Genomic DNA, 24,553 nt, shown 5'->3' on the forward strand with positions numbered 1-24,553 from the left:
TGATGGTATTGTTATTTTAATCATCACCAATACTTGTCTCCATTTCATAACACATTATTTACCGTATTAGCAAACCTTGTCGTGAGAAGCTCTGGCAACAGTGATCATTTCTCCACGTTACTATTTTTTTTTTTATTGTTTTCTGCGTCTGTTTCGCCATCTTTATCAATTCTTCCCTCATCTTTTTTTCTTACCTTCCATTACCACATCCCCACGCCTCCTTTTTTTTCCACCTTGTTGTCTTCGAATTTTCTTATCACACTCTTTTGTTTTCTTGCATCACCTTACGTCCTCTTCTTGCAGTTTCCCTTCTCTTGACCCCTCTTGCCTTGTCTGTAAGCTTTCCTTTCAACCTCCCTACCCCCTCCCTCCTTCCTGCTTTCCCCGTCCTTCCCCCGCATCATATTATATACTCTCTTCTTCATGCATCTTCATTCCAATCCTTCCTCCCCTTTTCCTGGCTAACATGTGGGAGTCAGGACCTCACGCGCACCTTATAAATGACTTGACTGGACAGCACTTGAGAGGTGAGTGCGAAATCAGGAAAGCGTCGGGGGAGGAGAGAAGGAAGATTCATATGGTAAAAGTAACATGGAATAAAAAAAGGAAACGGCAACTGACATCGACACTTTTACCCCGTTAATGCAGTGTCACGGGAGTATGCTGTAAATTACCATGCAGTACTTGAACCGTGACCCTCGAAATAACGGCCCTCACAGCACCTCAACACAGCGTCCTTCCCTCGATGCATCACAGCGGATCTTTCACCTTAACACTCCTCCTTTACCTCCTTGTCTTTCCTCCTCCTCCTCCTCCTCCTCCTCCTCCTCCTCCTCCTCCTCCTCCTCCTCCTCCTCCTCCTCCTCTTCAGGTATCTACAGTCGGAAATGTTTGCAAGTCACCTGAGTAGAGACGATATTATCTTATACTTCCCTGGTGAGATGTTGCGGTGGGAACCAGACACACGCTGACAGTGCTGCGTCAGTGGCTGGCCCTACACCTGTGCTCGTTTTACTGGTACCTATTGACGATGGAGTGAATGGAATGAAGAGTAGAAATGTGTTATGCGTTACGACTGGAGGAGAGAGAGAGAGAGAGAGAGAGAGAGAGAGAGAGAGAGAGAGAGAGAGAGAGAGAGAGAGAGAGACAGACAGACAGACAGACAGACAGACAGACAGACAGACAGACAGACAGACAGACAGACAGACAGACAGACAGACAGAGAAAGAGAAAGAAAGATAGAGAGAGACAGGCAGAGACAAAGAAAGGGACAGACAGACAGAGACAGAGAAAGAGAGATAGAAAAAAAGACAGATAGAAAGAGATAAAGACAGACAAACAAATACAGATATACCCACAGACGCACAGACAAATATAGACAGACAGGGAAATAGAAGCAGAGACGGACAAACAGACAAAAAGACACAAAAAAAACAGACGGAAAGAGAAAAACAGAAACAGATTGACAAATAACAAGACAGAGAAGGGGAGAGAGAGAGGGAGAGAAAAAAAAATACTCTATAAACGTGTGGGGTTGAGGTTGTCATGACCTAATCCTTACTGATTCTCCTTGACCTCTTCCCGCTTATCCCCTCCTCCTCCTCCTCCTCCCCACACACACACACACACACACACACACTCCCCTCTCTCTCCCTCCCCCTCCCCTTCCAGTGCTGTCCCCTGACCCTTGACCTCTGATCCTCCCACTCCTCCCGCTCCCCTGACATAATATTCAGGTAGACTCTTGAAAATTGTCAGAAATATTTAAGTAAAGTTCCCCCAGAAAATATATTAACACAAATGCACATGTTTTCACCGCCAGACCGAAAGAAGTGAGAGGAAAGAGGGAAGGAAGGAGGGAAGGAAGGAAAGAGAGTCGTTAGGATGCAATATTGTCATCATCATCAGTCCGCAATAGTATAATTTTCATCATCATTAATGGTGGTGGTGGTGGTGCTGGTGGTAGTCCTTACAAGTTTGCTCCTTCAATCTCAAATTCACAGTCTATATTTGGCTATCCTTTCTCTCTCTCTCTCTCTCTCTCTCTCTCTCTCTCTCTCTCTCTCTCTCTCTCTCTCTCTCTCTCTCTCTCTCTCTCTCTCTCTCTCATCCTTCTTTTTTTCTCTTTCGCTTCCTATAACTGCCATTTTACCAGAATGCAACAAGAGAGAGAGAGAGAGAGAGAGAGAGAGAGAGAGAGAGAGAGAGAGAGAGAGAGAGAGAGAGAGAGAGAGAGAGAGGCAGGAGGAGGAGAGCAGGAATTAGGATCATGAAAAAAATAAGTACCATTCTGTGTCATCTGCCTGGCGCCCCCACACCTCCCCTCCTGTCCTGTCCCATCCCGAAGACTGCACAATTCTTACAACAGTGGCTTGGAGTTAACTAACCTTCTGCACTCACTCTCTTCCATTGCACCTGAGTTCATATTCTCAAACACATCTATGCTCCACTTCCACTATTTCGAAATGCTTTATTTCAATTGACTTGAGTTTTAAGGTGTTTCTTATGGTTCTAGAGGCAGAATGACAAGATTTCTACATTATTAACTGGAAAAGCTCTCTTGGAAACCCTGCTAATCATCCCTGTCGCCTTGAAAAAGTCATGGTGAGAGAGCAAAGCGTTTCTGAATACGGACCTTGATCCCTTCAGTACTGGGACGCATTTTTACCTTGACTTTTTGGTGTGATTAAACGATTTTATTGATATTAGGAAGGGTCCATGAAGGTCAGAAGATTATTGGCCAGAGTCTTCACTATTTTACTCCCCACATAAATTTCTGAAGCTGTATAAATCATCAAATAGTAAGCAAAATGAATATGAAAGCGCACCCTGGTACTGAAGGGATTAAGCGTCACTCCTCACTGCTGAGTCCTCTATTCTACTAACAAGAAGAATCTGAACCTCATTTTCACCTTAAGAATGAAAACAAAAGCTAAACACTATGGAAATTAATACAGGTAACTGAACTTTTAACCATGACTGTACTAGCACACTCTCACTACAACACATCATCACATGACCACACCACCACACCACCACACCACCAGCGTGTACCTCGTTCAGACACTCCACATGGGCGCGTTAGGTCACCTTCGCGCCGCTTCCCAAGGTGACGTCAAGAAGAACGAGGGCACGGGGCAGCTTTCAGGACTCTTAGCGGCGTCTTCCAAGGCAAGCGTCGAGGTCTCTATGAGTGGCTTCGGGCTTCAGGATGGGATAATACTCGAGGATAAGAGGCGTGGCAGGGTAGAGGTGAGGACAGATCGTTGCTCGGGTTAGTGACAGTGTTGGCGAGGTGGCGGTGATTGGGTGGCTGTGAAGGAGATTATTTTGGGGCAAGTAGCACAAGAATGGTGTTGTCGGCCTGCCTGTCTGCATGGCTCCCCGCGGGGACAAGTGTAGCCCAACGTCGTTCAGCTGCATTCTTCCCACTTTTTTTTTCTCTCTCTCTCTCTCTCTCTCTCTCTCTCTCTCTCTCTCTCTCTCTCTCTCTCTCGCGCGCGCGATTAGCCTATGTGCAGTGATAATTGATCAGAGATGGAGAGAGAGAGAAAGAGAGAGAGAGAGAGAGAGAGAGAGAGAGAGAGAGAGAGAGAGAGAGAGAGAGAGAGAGATTACTGTCCACGGGTGTTCAATTAACTTATTCTCTTTTTAGAATAAAAAGTTGTCTCGTTGCGCTTTTTTTACGTGTGTTGAATTATTTATTATTTATCTATCTATTACTTCATTATTTTTTGTTTCTTTTTCCCTTTTCTTACACGCGTGTGTGTGTGTGTGTGTGTGTGTGTGTGTGTGTGTCTTCATCCCGAGGCCACGTGTCACTTTGCACAGCCAATGCAGCGCCATCAGATTCACTCTTTCCTCACCTCTATTGTTCCCCCGTATACTGGGCGTGGCGGCGGTCAGCGTGGTGGTGGTAGTGTTGATGGCGGTGGTGTGGAGGGGTTTAGGGGCGGCGGTGTGGTGCTGCCGGGCTGTACTGACCCTCGTGCCCCCAAAGGCAGGAGGCAACACTCCCTTTTACCTCGCCACGCACCGCACAAATAGGGCTCGTCGGTCACATTCCTGCTAAGTCAAGAGCCGCCGCGGGAGTCACTGACCCACGCAGAAGCAAACAGAGCCACTGTGAACGAGCGTGACGGAAACCTATCACATGACCTGCCGTGCCTCTCAAGTGATGCTGTACAAGGCCGCCGGGAACAGAAATACTATCCTTAGAAGATGTGTCCTTCGTTGTTACCAAGCGTATGGTGTAACTTAAGCGCTACTGATGTAAGGCTCCCATCTTCTTCCTCTTCTTACCACATCCTCACTCTGCTTGTGAACTGGTCGGCCGTGAGACGCAAGTGAAGCGCGGCTGTCATATAATGCTTCTTGAGTTCGTTGCGTATACCTGCGTGCCTCACAGTAAGTCACCGTCCTGCACCTCTGAAGTTATAATAACAGCCGGTGCAGCGCCTGTGACATCGCTCGTAATACGTGGCATGAGAGCAAAATAAAAAGAATCACGAAAATGACTGCAGACACGGAGCTTGCCAACCTGAAAGCGGCCGACAAAGAATAACAATAGCAGTGGTCGGCCAACAATAGTCAAGGACAGCTGGAGAGATGACGCAATCTTCTCATACAAGCTTCTCGTTTGTTGGTTCGGGACCGATCGGCGGTGAGGTGTGGCGTGCAAGTCCACAACCCAACTAGACCGTGTAAAGAAAAGAAACTAACCTTTTTTTTTTTCCTGTCTCTCATTGGATGGGATTTATATTTCCTCATCAACAATTTATAACCCTGCGGTAAAGGTTTTTGGAGTATAATATAGCGCACTTAGGATCAGCAGCCCCGAGACAAAAGAGCAGCAGCAAGTACAGCGTCCATGCAGCGTTAAAGCAAATCACTCCTTCGTTTGTTACCCGTGGCCTTGAAGTGTCCACGCAAACTCCCCATCCTCCCTCACCTTCATCTTAGAAACCGCAGCAAGAAGAGTGGTGCTGTTTGCCTCCCTTCACATCACTTAGGCTCAAGTCAACTCAACTCTGCGCCACACATCACCACCACAGCCAGCATGCAAAAGGAAAGGATTATTTAACTACCTTTCCTCACTCAGTACTCGTGTGATAGGAACCCTTCCCCAGACCCATCGTAGCCGCAGGAAGGAGAGGAGAGGGAGGGGTTGGGGGACAGAAACTAGTGAAGGGGCAGTGCGTGAGGTGGAGCGGAGTCTCGTTAAGGTTGACAGGTGACCGGCGCGCAGCCACTCCGGTGCCGCCATTGTCCATGTTGACGCCTTGCCGCCCCTCTCGCTATTGTCTGCAGCCACAATAATCTCAAATCCGCAGCCTTTTTCTTCACTCTTTTACTTTGTTTTTTTTTACACGTTCTTTTAATTCGATCGCTATTGCACACACTTGGTTGTCTTTCCTAAATTGAGTAATGCATGTGCTCTCTCTCTCTCTCTCTCTCTCTCTCTCTCTCTCTCTCTCTCTCTCTCTCTCTCTCTCTCTCTCTCTCTCTCTCTCTCTCTCTCTCTCTCAAGGCTGCAATATATGAAAGTGTGATTGCTTTCCTCCCTGTTATTTCCATCGGCCGCTTCCTTCCTCTGTGTCGGGGCGCAGTATTAATCAGGCAGAGAATTGCTGGTGACTTGCTTCCTTCCCTCAACACATCCCATATATTACCTGTTCTTGCTGCACCTCACATGTCGCTCAGGAGTGTAGGGAGCTGTGTGAAAGTACTGGTGTATGTGTGTGTGTGTGTGTGTGTGTGTGTGTGTGTGTGTGTGTGTGTGTGTGTGTGTGTGTGTGTGTGTGTGTGTGTGGAGGTGGAGAACAGGGCGGTGTCAGTATAATATGTCCGTCGGTCTGTCTGTTTGTATGTATATGCATGTATCTCTCTATCTGTCCTTGTATGTCTCTGTCTGTTCGTTTGTATATTTTTCTGTTCGTCTGTTTGTTTGTCTGCCATTCCGTCTGTCTGTTTGTGTATCTGTCTATCTTTCTATCTATCTGTCTCTGTCTCTCTCTCTGTGTTTCAATGTCTGTTTTTCTTCTAATTTGTTGTTTGTCTTTTTTTTGTTTGTCTGTCTCTCTATCTATTTATGTATATCTGTCTGTTTGTCTGTCTGTCTCTCTATCTGTCTCTCTATCTGTGTCCGTCCACCTCTCTCTCTCTCTCTCTCTCTCTCTCTCTCTCTCTCTCTCTCTCTCTCTCTCTCTCTCTCTCTCTCTCTCTCTCTCTCTCTCTCTCTCTCTCTCTCTCTCTCTCTCTCTCTCTCTCTCTCTCTCTCTCTCTCTCTCTCTCTCTCTCGTTCACTTTACAGATACACAAAAAGGCTCTAATAATCACTCAGTACACCTGGCGCTAATGCTGTTCTGCCAACCCAGGTATCCCAGGCCAACAATTATGTACATCACAATAATCACACACTCATTACGCTCAGGATTATCAATTGGCCGTGCAGCTTTGTAATTTACACCCCCACACACACACACACACACACACACACACACACACACACACACACACACACACACACACACACACACACACACACACACACACACACACACACTCCTCCTCTTACTCCTGCTCCTACTCCTACTCTCTTGTTTGCTTCATCTTCTTTCTTTCTTTCTTTCTTTCCTTCTTTGTTGCCTTCTTTTTCTATATTGTTCTTTTCTTTTATTCCTCTTTTATTCCTTTTCCTCCTCCCCTCCTCCTCCTCCTCCTCCTCCTCCTCCTCCTCCTCCTCCTCCTCCTCCTCCTTCTCCTCCTCTTTCTCATTTCTTTTCTGCATTCGCTCTATTTTTTATGTTCCTTAATATATTAGCAAGAGAGAGAGAGAGAGAGAGAGCTCATGTTGCAAGGCTGGCTGGGACTTTATCCTACTTGTATACATTCGTCTCTTGCTTCGTCACTAGGTACTGAGCGCCTTGTCCTTGTAATCCTGACGTGTGAGGAGGTGGAGGAAACGAAGGAGAAGGACAAGGACATGGAGGAAGAGAAGGGGGGATAGGCAGGAGCAAGCGCATAATAGAGATAAATAGAAGAGAATTGATGATTGGAGACGCAAAAGATAAAAGTGTGACGTTTAGAATCATACTCTGAAACACTTCTGCGTCGCACGTCCAATGCAATTCAAAAGCCTCTAGATGAAGTGACACGGGTTTTTAAGGATGTATTTTATAGTTCTTGTGACAAATAAGCATGATTTTTACATTATTATCAGGTGAAATACTTTTGAGAATCTGACTCTTCATCTGTAGCTTTTGAAAATGATTGTTGTGAGAGAGCAAACCATTCCTTTTTTTATGTAAGACGAGAAGGTCACCATGAAACGAAAAAAAAAAAAAAGCTCACTTTGTTGCCAGTCCCCTTGCAGGTCCGAGAGACAGCCTAACAAAGGGATAAGTATCTTGAAACCTTCTGAAAAGGAAAAGGGCGTTGCGTGGAAACGAAAGGGCTGGGACGGGAGAAGAGAGGCTTGGCAGACCATAGCGTGACGTCCTGCTCTCCCTTGGGGCTTCAGCAACACCGGAAGACTCCCGCCGGAAGCTCACCTGAGTGCTGCTGCCGCTCGATGGTTAGGAAGTGTGGGCCGGCACACCTGTCACGCTATACACCTGTTCCACTCCCTCTTCTCTCTCTCTCTCTCTCTCTCTCTCTCTCTCTCTCTCGTGGGTCCTCTCCCTTCTTTGCTCCATCCTTCCTGCCTTTCCTTCTGTCTTTCCTTTCTCTCTTACTTCCTCCGTCCTTTCCTCATTCAGTCTGTCTTTTCTTCTTCCTCTTTTCCGTCATTTCTCCCTCTCCTCTTCTTCCTTCCGCTCCTCCATCCTCTCGCCCTTTCTCCCTTCCGTCTTTCTTTCCTTCGCCACCCCCCTTTTCCTTCCGCCCTCTCTTCTATCACTTCATCCCTCAACACGTCCTTTCTTCCTTCCTTTTCTTTCTTCCCCCTTTTCGTTCCGTCATTTATTAATGTTACTTTCTGGCAACGCGTGTCTAACTATCTACATCCTTGCATAGCTGCACCCACACGCAAGCTTATTCCCCACCCGCAAGCAAAGGTGTTGATGGATTAATTATAAGTAAGATCCAATTATACTCTCCCAGCTGCCTACCTAAGTTTGAGCACCCACCTGTTACCTCTCTTGCCTAAGCAGTCAGCCATAAATATCTTACTGATTACAGGTGTTCTAATTCCTCTGACGTTGTTGCAGTCTTTTATTAGTCTCTCCTGAAGTGGTGGTGATTCTTCTGGAGAGGGAAAAAAAGCTGGTCTAGTTTTATTAATGTATACTTCAAGGCATTATTAAGTGTGGACGATACACCTATTATTTTTTTTTTTTAAACGCTGTTAGCCCTTTCGAGTAACTTTTGAGTTTTGCAAGCGTTATTAAGGCAACACGACTACCAAATATGTGCTGCGATTTCCTGATAACGACCCGAAAAGAATTGCAGAGTGTTTTCGTTGCGTGCGTGCGTGCGTGTTGATGTGCATTCATGGTCAGAAATCTTGTAACCTCTTGCACTTTTTCGCAGTGTTTTACTTTTTACTGTTATCTTTTTCTTCCCTTCAATCTCTCTGACTGTGAAAACATGCCAGATTGAGATTCTTTGGGGGTTCTGTCAGCAGATTAGAGGACTGGAGACTGAGTGAAGACGCTAAATGCAATGGAAGTGAGTGCAGGAGCTTTGCTAAATTGTAACTACAACTGTACGAGGTATGCCCTTGATAGTTGCAAGGAATCCGACAATATTAGAGTATGATATTCTCTCTCTCTCTCTCTCTCTCTCTCTCTCTCTCTCTCTCTCTCTCTCTCTCTCTCTCTCTCTCTCTCTGCAATCAATCCGTGAAAAAAAATCCTAACGAGAAACGACGTCAGTTCCTCCTCAGTCTCAGCACCGTCAGAGAGAGGAGGAGCTGGTACTGCCGTGGGTTGCAAATAAGGCGTTATTGCCAAACTATGACGTTACCAGTAAGCAGTGTTTGGCCGCACCTATACACCCCCTCCCCAACCTTCCCTCCCAAACCGACCAGCCGTCCGCCCGCCCGAGGTCCCGTGGTGGTGCGTGGTGGTGATAGGGATGGGTGGGCAATGGTGCGGCGCCCAGGTTCAAGGTCGGTAAGGATGAGCACCTGCTGCCCCCTCTGTCCTTTCTTAGTTTAGGGGGAGCAAGAGGAGGAGGAGGAGGAGGAGGAGGAGGAGGAGGAGGAGGAGGAGGAGGTAGGAAGAGGAGGAGGGGAAGGGAGAGGAACCGAAGGAATAGTAAAGAAGAAAAGTTTACGAGTCGTGTTCAAAGAGAGTGATATATTGTATTGACGAGGCTTCAGAGAGAGAGAGAGAGAGAGAGAGAGAGAGACGAAAACGCAACGGCAGCAATGGAACCACCACTGCTACCACCACCACTATTACAAATAACTAAATTAGATAGGTAACCCTCTCACATTCACTTCAGAAAGGAAAAAAAAAGATAAAAGATTCTAATTGAAAACAAATGGAGAGAAAGAAAAAAAACAAGAGAAAAAATATATAGAAGAAAAATATAAACTGAATGCATTGAAAAAAAAATTAAGATAAGAAAAAATATAATAATCTAAACCTGTGAATCAGATTAAAGTGCCGCGAAAAAAATATATGAAATTAAAGAAAATTAAGCCTTGCACGTGAGAGAAAAAGAAAATAAGTAAATAGAGTAGGTGCATAAAAAAGTAAGAAAATAATGAGTGAGGAAGAGACAAAAAGGTAAAACACTACTTATTTGTAGAGTAATTGCAGAAGACGTGATGTAGTGGGGATGGAGAGAAGGGGGGAGGAGAAGGAAGAGGAGGAGGAGGAGAAAAGTAGTAGTAGCAGTTGTAGTAGTAGTATAGGAGGAAGAGAGAGAGAGAGAGAGAGAGAGAGAGAGAGAGAGAGAGAGAGAGAGAGAGAGAGAGAGAGAGAGAGAATAACAATTCCGCTGAACATAACGAATTCAATAAGAAACGGAACCTTAACAGATAAGATTAAAAAAAAAGTGATGACCAGGTGTGTGTGTGTGTGTGTGTGTGTGTGTGTGTGTGTGTGTGTGTGTGTGTGTGTGTGTGTGTGTGTGTGTGTGTGTGTATTTGGGAGTGGGAGAGTGCGACATCAATGTTCTTTATGCTCTAGCAAGACCTTGATACCAACTCCAGTGTGGTCTACCCCATGAGAGCAGAGCCGTTCACATACTCAGCCTGAAGCCATGAGGGTGATAAAGAGGCGAATCTAAAAAAAGAATAATAATAATAGTAACAAATAAAAAAAAATAGATAAAAGATGGAAATTTGCATATACCATCAGGAAGATAATGTTCACTCACCATATCCTAACTTGAATTTTTTTTCTGGTGTGTGTGTGTGTGTGTGTGTGTGTGTGTGTGTGTGTGTGTGTGTGTGTGTGTGTGTGTGTGTGTGTGTGTGCACTTACAAAAATATATTTTAATTTCAGATGTCCAGCTTCCAGGCACTCATCTCACCCCAGAGAGCGCCCTTCTCATGAATACCGGCCAGTCTTCGTTATCGTGAGCACCGGAACGTTTGCTGCCCCAAACCTTGTGCCAGATATCAGAACAAGGTAAGAAAATTAAAACGTATATCCTACGTACCTAAGTTAAGAGTCTTCGCTTCCTTATCTGAATCCTTACATCCATATTGACTGACTGTTTCACGGTTATTATTTGATATATTTTCTTTTAAATGAGTGTGTGAGTGTTTCATTTTATCCCATAAGTTTGAATAAATGACAAATTTTGTTTCTTCCTCAGATCGACATTAGCTGGTAGAGAAAAAATTACCCTCGCTATAGCACGCCTATAAACCTTGGGAACTGTTGCAAGGAAAGTTGGTAGCCTCGTGTCACTGACCGGGGACATTATCATCCCTTGCTTGGTCCGGTGGAAATACTACAGAGGTGACAGGAGGTAGCAGCGGTGGTTGAAAGTTCACTACGCAATCCTGGGTGGTATTGGGGAAATTAACCCTGGGCAGTGACTACGTTCATTTTCACCCATTCCTGCCTTTACTCAGCTCACCTGATTTCCGAAAGATGGCGCAACGCGGATCTCTCGGAGGCCCACCGGTCTACTGGTGACAGATCAACCAAAATCCATCAAAATGTCAACGTCTCATTCTTCGGGATCTTCTGGATGCCGCTCGGCAGGACCATGGTTGCACCCAGTAGGCCCTGGCGGCACCTTGACCCCCAAGAGTTTGTTGCGGCGTCACAAGCTCCCCGTCGCGGCACACCTCCACACTCCCACAGCACCGTCTGGGCTGGACCTTTCTCGACCACTCTTGCTCTACTCTAGCTACACCTCGACAAAGGTCAGTGCTTCTCTGCTGCCAAGTGTCCTTCCCGCTTTTTTCACATTTTGCTTAATGTGATGATAACATTCAGCTTCATATTTTGGATGTTTCAAGTTCCAGCCACAAATTTAATTTTCTTATACACCATAAAACAATCTTTAATTCTAGAATATACTACGACACTGGTAGACAGCAATACTGCATGTGAGTGCCTTCATACAAAATTGCAAACTGTGCTGCTTACAAAAAAAAATTAATTACATGTCAACACGCTCCGTATATGAGAAGGCACATAGTATTTGCTACATGCGCGCGAGACACGAGACTTACATGTTTTTATCACACCTTGGACGTAGACCTCCATCTTATAAGGTAGTATGTGAGGTATAATCTGCCGACCCACAGGTGCGAGGTGTGTCCCTGCGACCGGGCAAGGATGGCGGCATGACACCCATAGGTCCCTCCGTCGTTATCCCGGACTCCTATACAGGTTAGTTGCTTCACAGAACAAGACACCATTAGTCGACTGGTGATGGTTAGAGCAATGGTTCTTAACAATGGAGACCTGCTTTGTTGTTCTAATTATCTAATGTTTATGTGAGTGATCAAGGCCACGAGCTCCTTGTCATTTATGTTGCGTAGCCAAAGATAAATAAGCCATGTTGCTTCACTGAAAAGGTAATGTTGGTTACTAGCTCAAAATCTGCACGACTCCATAACACAGAAGGGAATAATGCGATGAGATTAGTAGCATCGATAACAATATTAACAATGATATGAAGAAAGAAGAAATTATTATTGCCAACGTTATCATTATTATTATTATTATTATTATTATTGCTAACATTATTAGTATTAGAAGTAGTAGTAGTAGTAGTAGTAGTAGTAGTAGTACTGCTAAGATTATTATTATTACCATTATTATTATTATTATTATTATTATTATTATTATTATTATTATTATTATTGTTGTTGTTGTTATTGTTATTACTACTATTATTATTATCATCATCATCATAACCATCATCATCGTCATTACTGATATTCTAGTAATATAAAGAATATATTTGCTAACCTGCAACAAAAGTTGACAGTGATACAATTTGATATTTTTAGAGGAATATAGATAAATAGATAATAATTAATTGATTAGATAATAAAAAATGCATTATAACTATTTATCAGCTCTTATGTAGGAGTTCTTTAGTTGAATCACACTTCCTACCTTCCTTTTGTGCTACTCTTGTTCTCTCTCTCTCTCTCTCTCTCTCTCTCTCTCTCTCTCTCTCTCTCTCTCTCTCTCTCTCTCTCTCTCTCATATATCGTAATTAGCAAGTGTATGGAGGGTAGGGTGTGCTAGATATCGCCAGAGGTGAATGCACGCCCACGTAATGTTGTTCCCTCGCCAGCAGGCTGGTTTGCCATCGTGACTAGTGACGGACACACGGCTCCTTTCTTTTCTACTGTGGAACAAGTTGCCTCCAGTAAAGTGACGTTCTTCCTCACGCGCTATGATGTGCCGGCCTACACCAACCTGCATGATGGTAGGTAACGATTCTTATCCCTTACACATCATGCTGCAATCAGGCACTGGAACACACACACACACACACACACACACACACACACACACACACACACACACACACACACACACATTGTAGTAATAGTAAAACTGGTCCTCTCTCACTGCAGACACCGGTCGAATGACGTACCAAAAGACAGTGGTTCAGAGCGGCCATGTACTCAAGCTGCTTGGCATCTTCGAGGACCTCAACGCTCGCCGCACAAACAGCGGTGGGCGAGGCCGTGACATGTCCTCGTCTGTCTTCACCTGCGACAAGTATGCGCAGTGCCTTAATTACAGAAATGAGGTGAGTGCATTCTGGCAGTCATGTTCGTTGGACACAGTGCATTAAACGCAACATTGTGCAATGGCCAAAGAGACAATGTAACACTGACTCCGACTTTTATTTTACAGGTGGTATTCTTACCCTTCTCAGCGACAGGCCGATTCTATACAACAGCACACAAGACGAGCAAAAGCCCCAACCACGTGTACTTGATGGCACACATCCTGAAGAACCACCGCCTGCCCATCACTGTGCGGCTGGTGTGTGGCTACATGCCTCGCGTCCCGTGCAACTTTACTGGTGAGTGGTCTTATTCATGTCAAAATAATTCCTTCCCCATTTGTTTAAAATATGCAATTAAGTGTTTTTGTATACGCGCGCGCGCGTGTGTGTGTGTGTGTGTGTGTGTGTGTGTGTGTGTGTGTGTACATACAGAGAGAGAGAGAGAGAGAGAGAGACTCATAGTGGATAAAGAAGATACTCTCCGTCCATGATAGTTGATAGCACAGGTACAATTTTTACCTCGGCATCTGCCACTCCCCAGACGAGTCTCACAAGTGTACATTGTTATCTGCAGGTGTGTTACGCCTTGAGCAGGCCCAGAAAGAGGCAGTCATCCTGGCCTGCACTATGACCAACGAGGCTCAGGCAACCCTCTTTGAAATCGATGTTTCCTCAAACTTTGCATTAACACCAGTCAAGGACCCGATGTTCCCCAAGACACCAATCTTCTTGAAGACTGTGTCGTACTGTGAGGACGAGGCAGAAGCCTGGCGCCGCCAGATCAAGGTGGGCACCTTCTTCCTATATTTCTTTTCATATGAGAGAGAGAGAGAGAGAGAGAGAGAGAGAGAGAGAGAGAGAGAGAGAGAGAGAGAGAGAGAGAGAGAGAGAGAGAGAGAGAGAGAGAGAGAGAGAGAGATGCTCTTTAGAAACTTTACTTGAAGTACTGATGTTACCTTAACCTGATATAATATATATATATATATATATATATATATATATATATATATATATATATATATATATATATATATTGATAGATAGATAGATAGATAGATATTTTCTCATTACTTTTCTACTGTAGACCATGTTACTATTGCACTTTTCTCTTGCATGTAGGTGACCCACCACGTCACGGAATCCAAGAGGTCTAAATCGATGAGTCGGTCCGTGTGTGACAGACTCCTGGACCAGCCGCGGACGGCTACCTTTGCTCTCCTCACTGATCACGGGCGAAGGAAGCTGAACGGCAGCCGTGATAAATCCATGGAACGTCTTGCAGGTTTTTTCCTTGCTGATAGATCTCGAGATAAGAGCAAAGAAAATCTCCTTCGAGATAGAAGCAAAGAAAAGATGCGCGACAGAGACAGAGTGAAAGAAAGACCCAAAGATAAGCAGCAAGAAAGAGAAAAATTTGACGGCCCAAACAAGCTTAATGAGAAAAGTCAGGATACGAGGAAGCTCTCAAAACAAAACACATACATCTTCCAGAAGGGGAGACCCTCCAAAATGCGGGACCGGCGGCAAGAGGCTGACGCTGTCAACAGACTCAATAAGTCAATAGAAAACTTGGATTACTCACGTGTAGCTGACGATATAAGTCCTGTGCACGAAACCGTGGAGGAGGAAGACCACTATGCCGAAATATGTGATTACATCATTGGCGACAAGAGTGGACCAGGATCTAGAGAATATAATAAACGCGAGAAGAGAAAGTCCATAGGAGACAGAGAAAGCTCTAGCTATGCCCGTCAGCTTAGAGGCGACGATGCAAATCTGAGTTTTACGTTATTGAAGAAAGACATTGGTGGTTATTATGTTAAGATTCCAGGCTTTGAAATTCCTAAGGGTGATTGTGATCTTGATCCCATTGCCAACATTCAACCGGGCAAGAACTATGACTCCTTGTGTTAGGAACTGTTCAGTATTACAGTACAAGTAGAGGAAATGTTTACATCCTAGTGTAAATCTTAAAAACCAATTTAGATAATCCTTATAACTAACTTGTGCCACTTCCCCAAGACAAGCTCATCTCCACCACCCACCAAGACATAGTAGATGGCTCAGACCACACATTTATAAACCGTCCCAGACTCACAGTGCCGTCTTCCATCTTAGGTAGAGGTGGGTGACAGGAGACATTATGTATATAAGAAGCATCAGGTGAATTCTGTTGGATTTTTTAGTCACGATTTTGAAAGAATTCATATAAACAATAGGTGGATAGTTTGCATTTTGATGTGGCTCTATAAAAGTGTAGTCTTTGTCATTACAATTTACATCATGTACTGACAAGAGGTGATCAACAAGACTTCTCCAGCAGCTCGTGTCATGGCAAGCAATACTGTGGCTGGAGATCGAACACTCAAGTTGTATCTAGTCAGTCAGTACTTTGAAAGGGACTGCTGTAGATAGAATTGGTGGGGCAATCACATAATATCAATAATTTTCTTTCTTTATATGGAAAATACCAGAAAATCTCATTGTTAGGGATATGGCAATCAGCACCGTTTCTTATTTCCTAAGAATTTTGTCGTGTTGTCTGTGTCCAAATCTTTTTCATAAGCAAATAACAGTCTGCGGCAGTTCTCTCTCTCTCTCTCTCTCTCTCTCTCTCTCTCTCTCTCTCTCTCTCTCTCTCTCTCTCTCTCTCTCTCTCTCTCTCTCTCTCTCTCTCTCTCTCTCTCTCTCTCTCTCTCTCTCTCTCTCTCTCTCTCTCTCTCTCTCTCTCTCTCTCTCTCTCTCTCTCTCTCTCTCTCTCTCTCTCTCTCTCTCTCTCTCTCTCTCTCTCTCTCTCTCTCTCTCTCTCTCTCTCTCTCTCTCTCTCTCTCTCTCTCTCTCTCTCTCTCTCTCTCTCTCTCTCTCTCTCTCTCTCTCTCTCTCTCTCTCTCTCTCTCTCTCTCTCTCTCTCTCTCTCTCTCTCTCTCTCTCTCTCTCTCTCTCTCTCTCTCTCTCTCTCTCTCTCTCTCTCTCTCTCTCTCTCTCTCTCTCTCTCTCTCTCTCTCTCTCTCTCTCTCTCTCTCTCTCCAGCTGAGAAGTCAAGACGAAGAATGGACTTCGTTCCTCTCCACCATCCTCATTTATTGAAAGTTTCTGCCTCCTTCATACTATATAGTGTGCTTGCTTTCGATGTACAAAAAATATATACTGCTGTAGCTACATGGATATTACATTCATGCTGTTACAGAGCGTTTTCCATTTGTGAAGAAGCTGTGAAATCTAATACATGTAAACATGTAAAGAAACGATATTAAGGGTTTGAATACATTTAGCTCATTATATCATTGTGATTTTGTAGGATTTCATGATATGGCATTTGTGTTATGCCGTACAGCATGCTCGTCTGTAGAAAACCGTAATTAATTTTCGTAAGTGTTCCATACTTAAGTATAATGTAAAAATACATGGAATTCTCTTAAGACGACAGCAGATCCCATCGAGTAATCTGCAAGACTACTATGACAGCACTCTGGGATGTTCTGCTACTCGCAGGATCACGGTCCATTCTGTTTACAATAATTTGCATAGAATAAAAGTTTGCGATTGTATCCAGAATAGTATTAGGATGTCGTAATATTTTCATTAAAGTAAGTGGCTGGCAGGTTACAATTTTTTTTTTAGGCAGATGTCTCCAATTTAACGACGGATGTACACCCAACCGTATTAGAATGGTCACGCAAGCACTGCTAACCATTACGTCTTTGTGAGAAAGGAACACTGACCTTCGAATCCGGAATGTACTGTGGCTTCACTCTACTCTATTACCATTAGACATACAAGTTCAAACTACAAATGGCATTCATCAGCGCAAAAAATAAATAAAATGCCTGGTACTTTTGGAGGATAAAACTCGTTGCATTATCGCGAAGCTCGGTACAATTTGGCGCACTATCTTCTGAGCAACCAAGGCCTGCTAACAGCCACAGTGAGAATAACTTCCGATGCCAGTGCCTCCCATTCGCCTCTGCTGTACTGTAGGCTTACTCAGTGTTAAAGATACATATCAGTATGTAAGAACAACTTGTATTATGTTATTTTCTATCTCATATACATGCAATAAAATGAAAGTATCTCTTTTATTTGTTCCGCCTTCCAGAAGTAACATCATTGCTATTTTGTAGGTTAAGATTCCTAAAAGAAGAAAGAACGATTTGAACATTACAAGAGATTAAAAATAAATAAATAAATGAATAACAAAAAGATATTTTATTTTATATATTTTATCAACAAACCGAAATTTTGGCGTTCCCATGCAAGGTTAACCCGCGCAGTGTTGCTTTATAGGAGTGAAACAGGTCATGTGGGGTTGGATTTTGGCCAAATAATATTATTGTCTTATAAAATTGAAAAAAAATAGCTGATTTGAACGATATAAATGCGATATATGTGTGTTCCCTGTAAGCTGTCCTTTTCTGTGAGTCCTTTCACGCGTGGCACCAATACTCCAGTGGTGGTGCGTAAGACGAAACATGTAGAATAGTACTATGTAACTTCCGCTTCTTATTTATTATTTCCGACACACTGTGAATGCTTCTTCCATGACTATATATTGTTTAGTTTGAGTTTCTTGTAAAATATATCTGAGGATTGTTTGTCTAGCCTTTCTATAGTCATATCATAGTACCAAATTTATCACGCTCGTACAGACTATATTTTCTCTATGTGTATATAAGTAGCACAATATTATCCCTTCATTGCACAAGCATAACATGTTTTGTAACACCAACAACAAAAAAATTACACACAGCTGCCCAAATAACCCATTATACGAATTTTGTTTTTTATGTTGGTACTCCTGCATACCACAGCCCTCGCCCGCCAGCTGATCACATACCCCAAACATTTTCCCATTTACTACGTAGCTTCCGCGTCTTTGCATTTGCTGCCGACCAATTTGGTATTGCTCTGCTACTGTACAATTTACATAACATCCCAATTTTACAAGTATATCTAAGAGGTAATTGTGTATTACCTCTGGACTGTAGCATATCCCATGAAAATCTGTATGGCTGGGAAACTGATGACTCAGGTTCCGAGCCAGGAATGAATACAAAGGAGAAACAGACAGCAACAACCCTGTTGGGCCCAACGAGGCTGCCTGTATAGCTAACACTACACTAACTACAACTACAGTTCTATACTTCTATCTATCTACTGTGGGCCAAAGTAAATAAGATGAGGAATGAATGATATGAAAGCACATGTGCATATAAGACAGCAGAAATAATGTGGCAATTGATGCTTACATAGGAAAAGTGTATTGGCTAATGTACCTACAACTAACTGTTGACACGCAAATACGCATATCATGGCCATAGGGAAAAAAAATCTTGTGCCTGTAAACTTTCAGGTTTCCGTATTATAAAAAAACTTGTGCCTGTAAACTTTCAGGTTTCCGTATTATAAACGGCCATAGGGAAAAAAAAAAACTTGTGCCTGTAAACTTTCAGGTTTCCGTATTATAAACGGCCATAGGGAAAAAAAAACTTGTGCCTGTAAACTTTCAGGTTTCCGTACAGTATTATAGACTTCTGTCTTTCATTAGCAGCAAATGAAACATATTTTCCTATGTTCTATAGTATATACATTATTTACAATTATCTATACCACTCTAGTATATCTTGAGAGTGTGATATACCTCAAAACACGGGTCCAGACAAAGAGCCGTGTCGCAGGGCACACACATGAACCTCGTATCTTTGCGTTGCTTTGGCCGGCGCCTCACGCCCCAGGGCTGCCAACACAACCGACGATGACTGTACGCATGAACACAAAATATATTGAAATTGCTATTCAAGTTGGAATGATATAAAAATAGCTGATCTACTGAACAGTATTTTGAGTATATTGATAAGTAATTATGACACCACTGACATATTTTTATAAATATACCTATTTTTCAATAAATCATTCGTGGTCATGGATACATTCTATGTAATAGACCACAGCAATACAATAAAAATGAGAGTGAGCTTTCAAAATCATATTTAGGCATAGAAAAGACATCTTGAACCATTTCTACAGGTTTAGGTGCCATGAAGTAAAAGAAAACGATGATCGTATATATACGTACTAAACACTTTCCTCCCGAACGTATATATACGTACTAAACACTTTACGGGTCATTATCAGACTTTGATTTCTAAGTTATGAAAATAAACTCATTTACGGGGCTTCATATGTTCATGGTGTCTTGTAGTCTACTTACTAACCTAGAAGGAAAGAAAATATCATACTAACTTCGAGTTATCAATTGAGGAAGAAGTAATTTTGTCCCAGGAATAGAGCTAGATGGTATATAAAAAACACAATGCATAGTTATAACCTAACTCTACTATTATAGCGTTTTTGTCGTAGATACATGTTTAAAATACTTTACCTATCTTGATATCTCCTTATGTGACAGAAGAATATCCAAAATATACGATATGCAGTTGACCATCTTTTCTGTGAAATATTACGATATCTGTTGAATCTGGCAACTTCAACGGGAGTTTGGGTCCTCTCCTAGTGTTTCCTTATATTTGAAACATTGATATTTACACGTCATTGTGATCAGGAAATAAAGGAAACTAAGTTTGCTTTTTCTAAGAGCATAAAATAGAAAAAAATATGTCTACAGGTGGCAGTTTATGTATAAGACAAGCAAACCTGTGTGCACTCATCCACTCTATCCAGAAGCTTAACTAATTTTCAAAAGTTCCCCAATAGTTACACAACTACCATTGGTCTACTGTTTCTATCCAGTTATCTACAAACACGTACACATTCACGGCAGCAACATGCAAAGTACACTAAATACTCCGGAGCAAAGCTGCCTCACCTTGTTTCATCAATCAGCTAACTCTTGCACACTTTCAGACCAAAGCTATTTTTCATTTACCATCGACGATTTTATATTCGAATCAAGATTAAAACGACGATTGAGAACTTTCAGCCTAAAGTTGCTGAGGGCCGTGACGGCCTTGGGCGCCGCAGAGGGGAAGGAGGTGGCTGTCGGGTCCGGCCTGGGGCCCAAGGCAGGGAACTGACTGTAGGTCCTTCTTTTCCTTGGTGGCCTCAAGCTTCACTACTAGTCGTCCACTTGCAGCGCCGCACACTAGGCAAAGGTCGCCATAAGCAAGAGATCAATGTCTACCACTCACCAGATGATGCCGTGAGGGGCTCCTTGCATAGAGTCTGGTGGTGAGTGGTGTGCTTATAATGACACCGGGCTGAACAACTCGCCATGAACGAGGGCACGTTGTGCGCCATGAGCCAGACACTAACAGTACTAGTGGTCCTTTACGTTAGGTTAGGTTAGGTTAGGTTAGGCTAGGCTAGGTAAAAAGGACTCACTTCATGGCAGTGTTTGGGGAGTGGTGTGTGGCTGGTCATTGCTCATGGCGACCCGTGTGAGGCATTGCAAGGTTGCATCGTCACTGCTCTCACGGGAATGGGGTTGACCCTTTCAGGGTGAAAAGTTTCGTCCCAGTACCTGTGCCTATAGGTAATAATACTTTGAAACGTTTCGCCATCGCCATCGCCGCACCGTTAGCCTCGATAAACGGATCGTTATCCTCAATAAACACATCTTTACCGTGGACACTGGAATCGCAACCTGTCGTGGAATCCCATTGTTAACGTGGACTCATTTTCCTTTGCGGCTTCAAGCTCACTGGTTGTCGTCAACTTGCAGCGCCTCACACTAGGCAAGGGGTCGCCTTAAGCAGTCTGCCGTGTCTACCGTCCACCAGATGATGCCGTGAGGGGCCTTTAAGGGGTGATAAGGGCTCCTTGCATAGAGTCTGGTGGTGAGTGGTGTGTACGGGACCTCTGCTTATAATGACACCGTGCTGAACAACTCGCCATGAACGAGGGCACGCTGTGCGCCATGCACCAGGCACTGACAATACCAGTGGTCCTTTACGGGGTGAAAAGGACTCACTGACAGTGTTTGGGGAGTGGTGTGTGGCGGTCATTGCTCATGGCTACCCGTGTGAGGCGCAGTGAGGTGGCAGCGTCACTCTCCTCGCACTCAAGGGTCTGGGGTGAACCCTTACGGGGTGAAAGGGTTCGTCTCAGTACCTGTGTAGGCAAGTGAACTTCAATTGCGTCGCAGTGAGGTGGCAGCGCTACTCTTCTCGCACCTAAGTGTGGGGGTTGGACACTGATGGGGTGAAAGGGTTCATCCCAGTACCGGTGTAGGCAAGTGAACTTCAATTGCGGCGCAGGAAGGTGGCAGCGTCACTCTACTCGCACCCAAGGGTCTGGGGTGGAGCCTTACGGGGTGAAAGGGTTCGTCCCAGTACCTGTGTAGGCAAGTGGACTTCAATATTGTGTCGTGAAATCGCATCGTGAGAACTGGAACCGCATCGACATCGTGGAAACCCGCATCGTTACCGTGGAAACTGGAATTGCATCTTGATCGTGGAAACTCGCATTATTATCGTGGAAACTGGAATGGTATCTTTATCGTGGAATGGCATCGTTATTTTGGAAACTCGCATCGCTATCGAGGAAAATGGCATTGTTATCTTGGAAACTCGGAGCGCTATCGAGGAATCTGGAATCACATCTTATCATACACACTGTTATCGTGGAAGCTCTCGTGATCGTCGTTCGTTTCGTTATCTCTGAATTACTTAATTAGTCTTGGTATTATTCTTAGCCTCCGTAATAATAGAGATGTTGGTCATTTTTATCTTATGTCTTTTACTGTATTTTTTTTCATGGTATAGTTTAGTGTTCTTCAATCTTTTCTAAGTTCGTGTACCTTTTCGAGAAGCAAGGAGGACTATAAAAGAAATGCATCAATATTTGTAATTTTCCCCTCCTTTAAGACTGAAAATTGATAGATAACATCATTGTATATCTACCTAAATAGTCACTATATAGTGCGAAATGTACTATAACAAAATGCCACATCTCAAACACATCAGGCCCGTGTTCCGTCTGAGTGTAATATATTACTATTCTGAATAAATCGTAATACTTTGATTAATGTCAATAGGTGGGGACCCAAACTGTCACATTTTCAGTGTTCGCAGGTTGGTTAAATTCAGGAGTGGGTCAGCATCGTCTCGCGGTACAGAGTAGTCTCTAAACACTGTATTACGATGTATCTATTGATTTACCATGCTTTTACTCCTTCCAGTATTTTTTCGTTCTTATTCTACCATGGTATTTCTTTATAGTTACTTGAATTTATACGACTAACATCATAATATAGAGAGTAAAACATCGTTGTCTGGTGTACCAAGATCTTTCATTTCTAGAGACTTAAATACAGCACGGAACCTTACCACACATTTCACGTCGCTTCTGCACAGGTTAATTCTTCACAAGGAATGAGTAGAGCAATATTTGTTCGGTTTTCTTTATGAGAAAAAAAGAAAATTAGCGGCCGAAACAGAAATAGTCCGAGGGTGTTGTAGTGTTTTCATCACCGTGTTCCTAAGCTCTGTCTTGCCATAGCCTGAACATGGTATTCAGTTCTGTTCAGTTGATAGGCGGAAGTGTAGCCTGGAAATCGGTACTTCCTGATGTGTTTTAGTTGGGGTTTTGTCTGAGTCTGTAGCTGTAATTAATTATTATTTAAACTTTTTACTTTATGTTCTCTTATTTTCCAAAATTATATATTATTTCTTTATTTTCTTCTATACTAGATTTTTCAAAAGTAATTTTTCCAACAAAAGCAATGAGGTGTTCATTTTCTGAGTAAGGACGCTGCCAATTGGGGCGTTTGGATCTTTCATTGGTGTAGGCTGGGCAATGTAGGAGGAAATGTTTATGCCTTTATATAGATCAGAGGGGTTCTCAACCTTTTCCATCTACCCGAACCCCTAGTAATTTGACATCGAAAAGAATGTTAATTTAGTGACTGACACTAACTCAATAGGCAAAGGTATTCTGCAAAGGATGTATCATTAAATCAGCCATCTAAGTACCCCTGGAAATCTTCTTGTGAACCCCTGGGGGTTCGCGAACCCCAGATTGAGAATCCCCGCCTAGTCTATTGTATATTTAAATGGTCTGTCTGGCGCACGATTTAGATACAGACAAGGTTAGCGCACTTGCCATTTGGGTCTTAAACTCATGGCTAGCGTTAAGGGTTTAGAATAGGGTACTGGGCGTGACGTCATGAATATAAACACTGATCGCCGTGCGATTTAAAATCGTGGATCGCCGTTTCATTACCCGGTACTACGGTAGCCTATGGCTCCAGTTCGATGGAACCGGTAAATTTAAAAGTTCATACTTTAGATTTCTGCGAATCTGTATCGAACTAAAGTGGTTCTGACAAATCGCGACATATTTCACATTAATGTTATTGCGACGAGAACATTTCTCAACCCATTTCCTTGCCAAGATCTTATTTGTGGGGAATGTGTAGTATTTCAACTTGTTATTCTTGGCAGGTACACAACCACGAACAGCACAAGCTTTCACTCTTCCCATACTAATAAAATTGCATAGTATGAGCCCATAAAGTATAGAAATAATTAACCTAAATTTAACCCCACCCCCTCCCCTTGTGGACACCGCACCACCAAAACACAAGCGACCCGCACTGTGCGTGACGTCACAATCAGCTGGCGGCTCCAACAATGTTGGAATGCGCTAACCTTGTCTGTACCTAAATCGTGGTCTGGCGTATTTACACCTCAGCTAAGAAATGGTGGCTATGATGTTTCAGGAATCATGTTTACTGTTTTAAATGAGTCGAACAGAACGAAAAAAAAATTGCTGAACGACATGATTGTCTAATGGTGGTAAGATGATCGTCATGTTCACCTCACCTCACCTGGTTGGCTACCCTTTAGCACTTTGTACTACATTGTTGGAGGTACTGGAGAAATGTAAGGGCAGCACAGTTCAAAAGGTACGTCAGTCAACTAGTTACTAGCATGGCAACAGAAACAATTACGAGGCATAAAAAGACTGAGTTGTGTACCTTTATGAAACATGGAGAAAAATTCAATGAGTAGGCGTTCTACGTTCTTATCACATCAGATTTGTGGAGGAGGAAGGACAGAATCCTTAAAGATTTCCTGGCTTATGGCAGAGAATAATATGAAGAAAACAAAACAAACAAATAAATAAATAAATAGGTAAATAAAATATAAGAGTGTAGCCTATGGTTTCCATCCCGTAAGTCCAAACGGCAAGAACAAATCAACATTCCTAATTATATTCGACTGTTTTTATATTTTACATGAATAGCTTCATGAACATGGATATTTCTATTTACTTGTATCTTTTTGTTGAATGCACATTACAAGTCCATTTCACACACACACACACACACACACGGCCCGGTAGCTCAAGTGGTTAGAGCGCTGGCTTCACAAGCCAGATGACCGGGGTTCGATTCCCCGGCCGGGTGGAGATATTTGGG

At 43.3% G+C, this 24,553-nt stretch overlaps 1 protein-coding gene across 4 annotated transcripts in view; it reads left to right on the plus strand.

Annotated features, from left to right (window-relative positions):
- Positions 1-15,833, plus strand: part of LOC123516853 — a 102,711-nt gene extending 86,878 nt beyond the window's left edge. For 3 of the 4 annotated variants that reach the window (XM_045276548.1, XM_045276549.1, XM_045276550.1), the window contains 8 exons: positions 10,461-10,586; positions 10,777-11,335; positions 11,723-11,807; positions 12,727-12,861; positions 13,013-13,191; positions 13,299-13,470; positions 13,748-13,959; positions 14,293-15,833. In XM_045276548.1, the coding sequence (XP_045132483.1) occupies positions 11,126-11,335; positions 11,723-11,807; positions 12,727-12,861; positions 13,013-13,191; positions 13,299-13,470; positions 13,748-13,959; positions 14,293-15,087 (1,788 nt within the window). In that variant the 5' untranslated portion in view covers positions 10,461-10,586; positions 10,777-11,125 and the 3' untranslated portion in view covers positions 15,088-15,833. The remainder of the gene's footprint in view (positions 1-10,460; positions 10,587-10,776; positions 11,336-11,722; positions 11,808-12,726; positions 12,862-13,012; positions 13,192-13,298; positions 13,471-13,747; positions 13,960-14,292) is intronic. The other variant, XM_045276551.1, reaches the window with a different exon arrangement.
- Positions 15,834-24,553: the final 8,720 nt, after the last annotated feature.

This window comes from Portunus trituberculatus, chromosome 41 (genome assembly GCF_017591435.1).
Source record: "Portunus trituberculatus isolate SZX2019 chromosome 41, ASM1759143v1, whole genome shotgun sequence".
Classification (NCBI taxonomy): Eukaryota; Metazoa; Arthropoda; class Malacostraca; order Decapoda; family Portunidae; genus Portunus; species Portunus trituberculatus.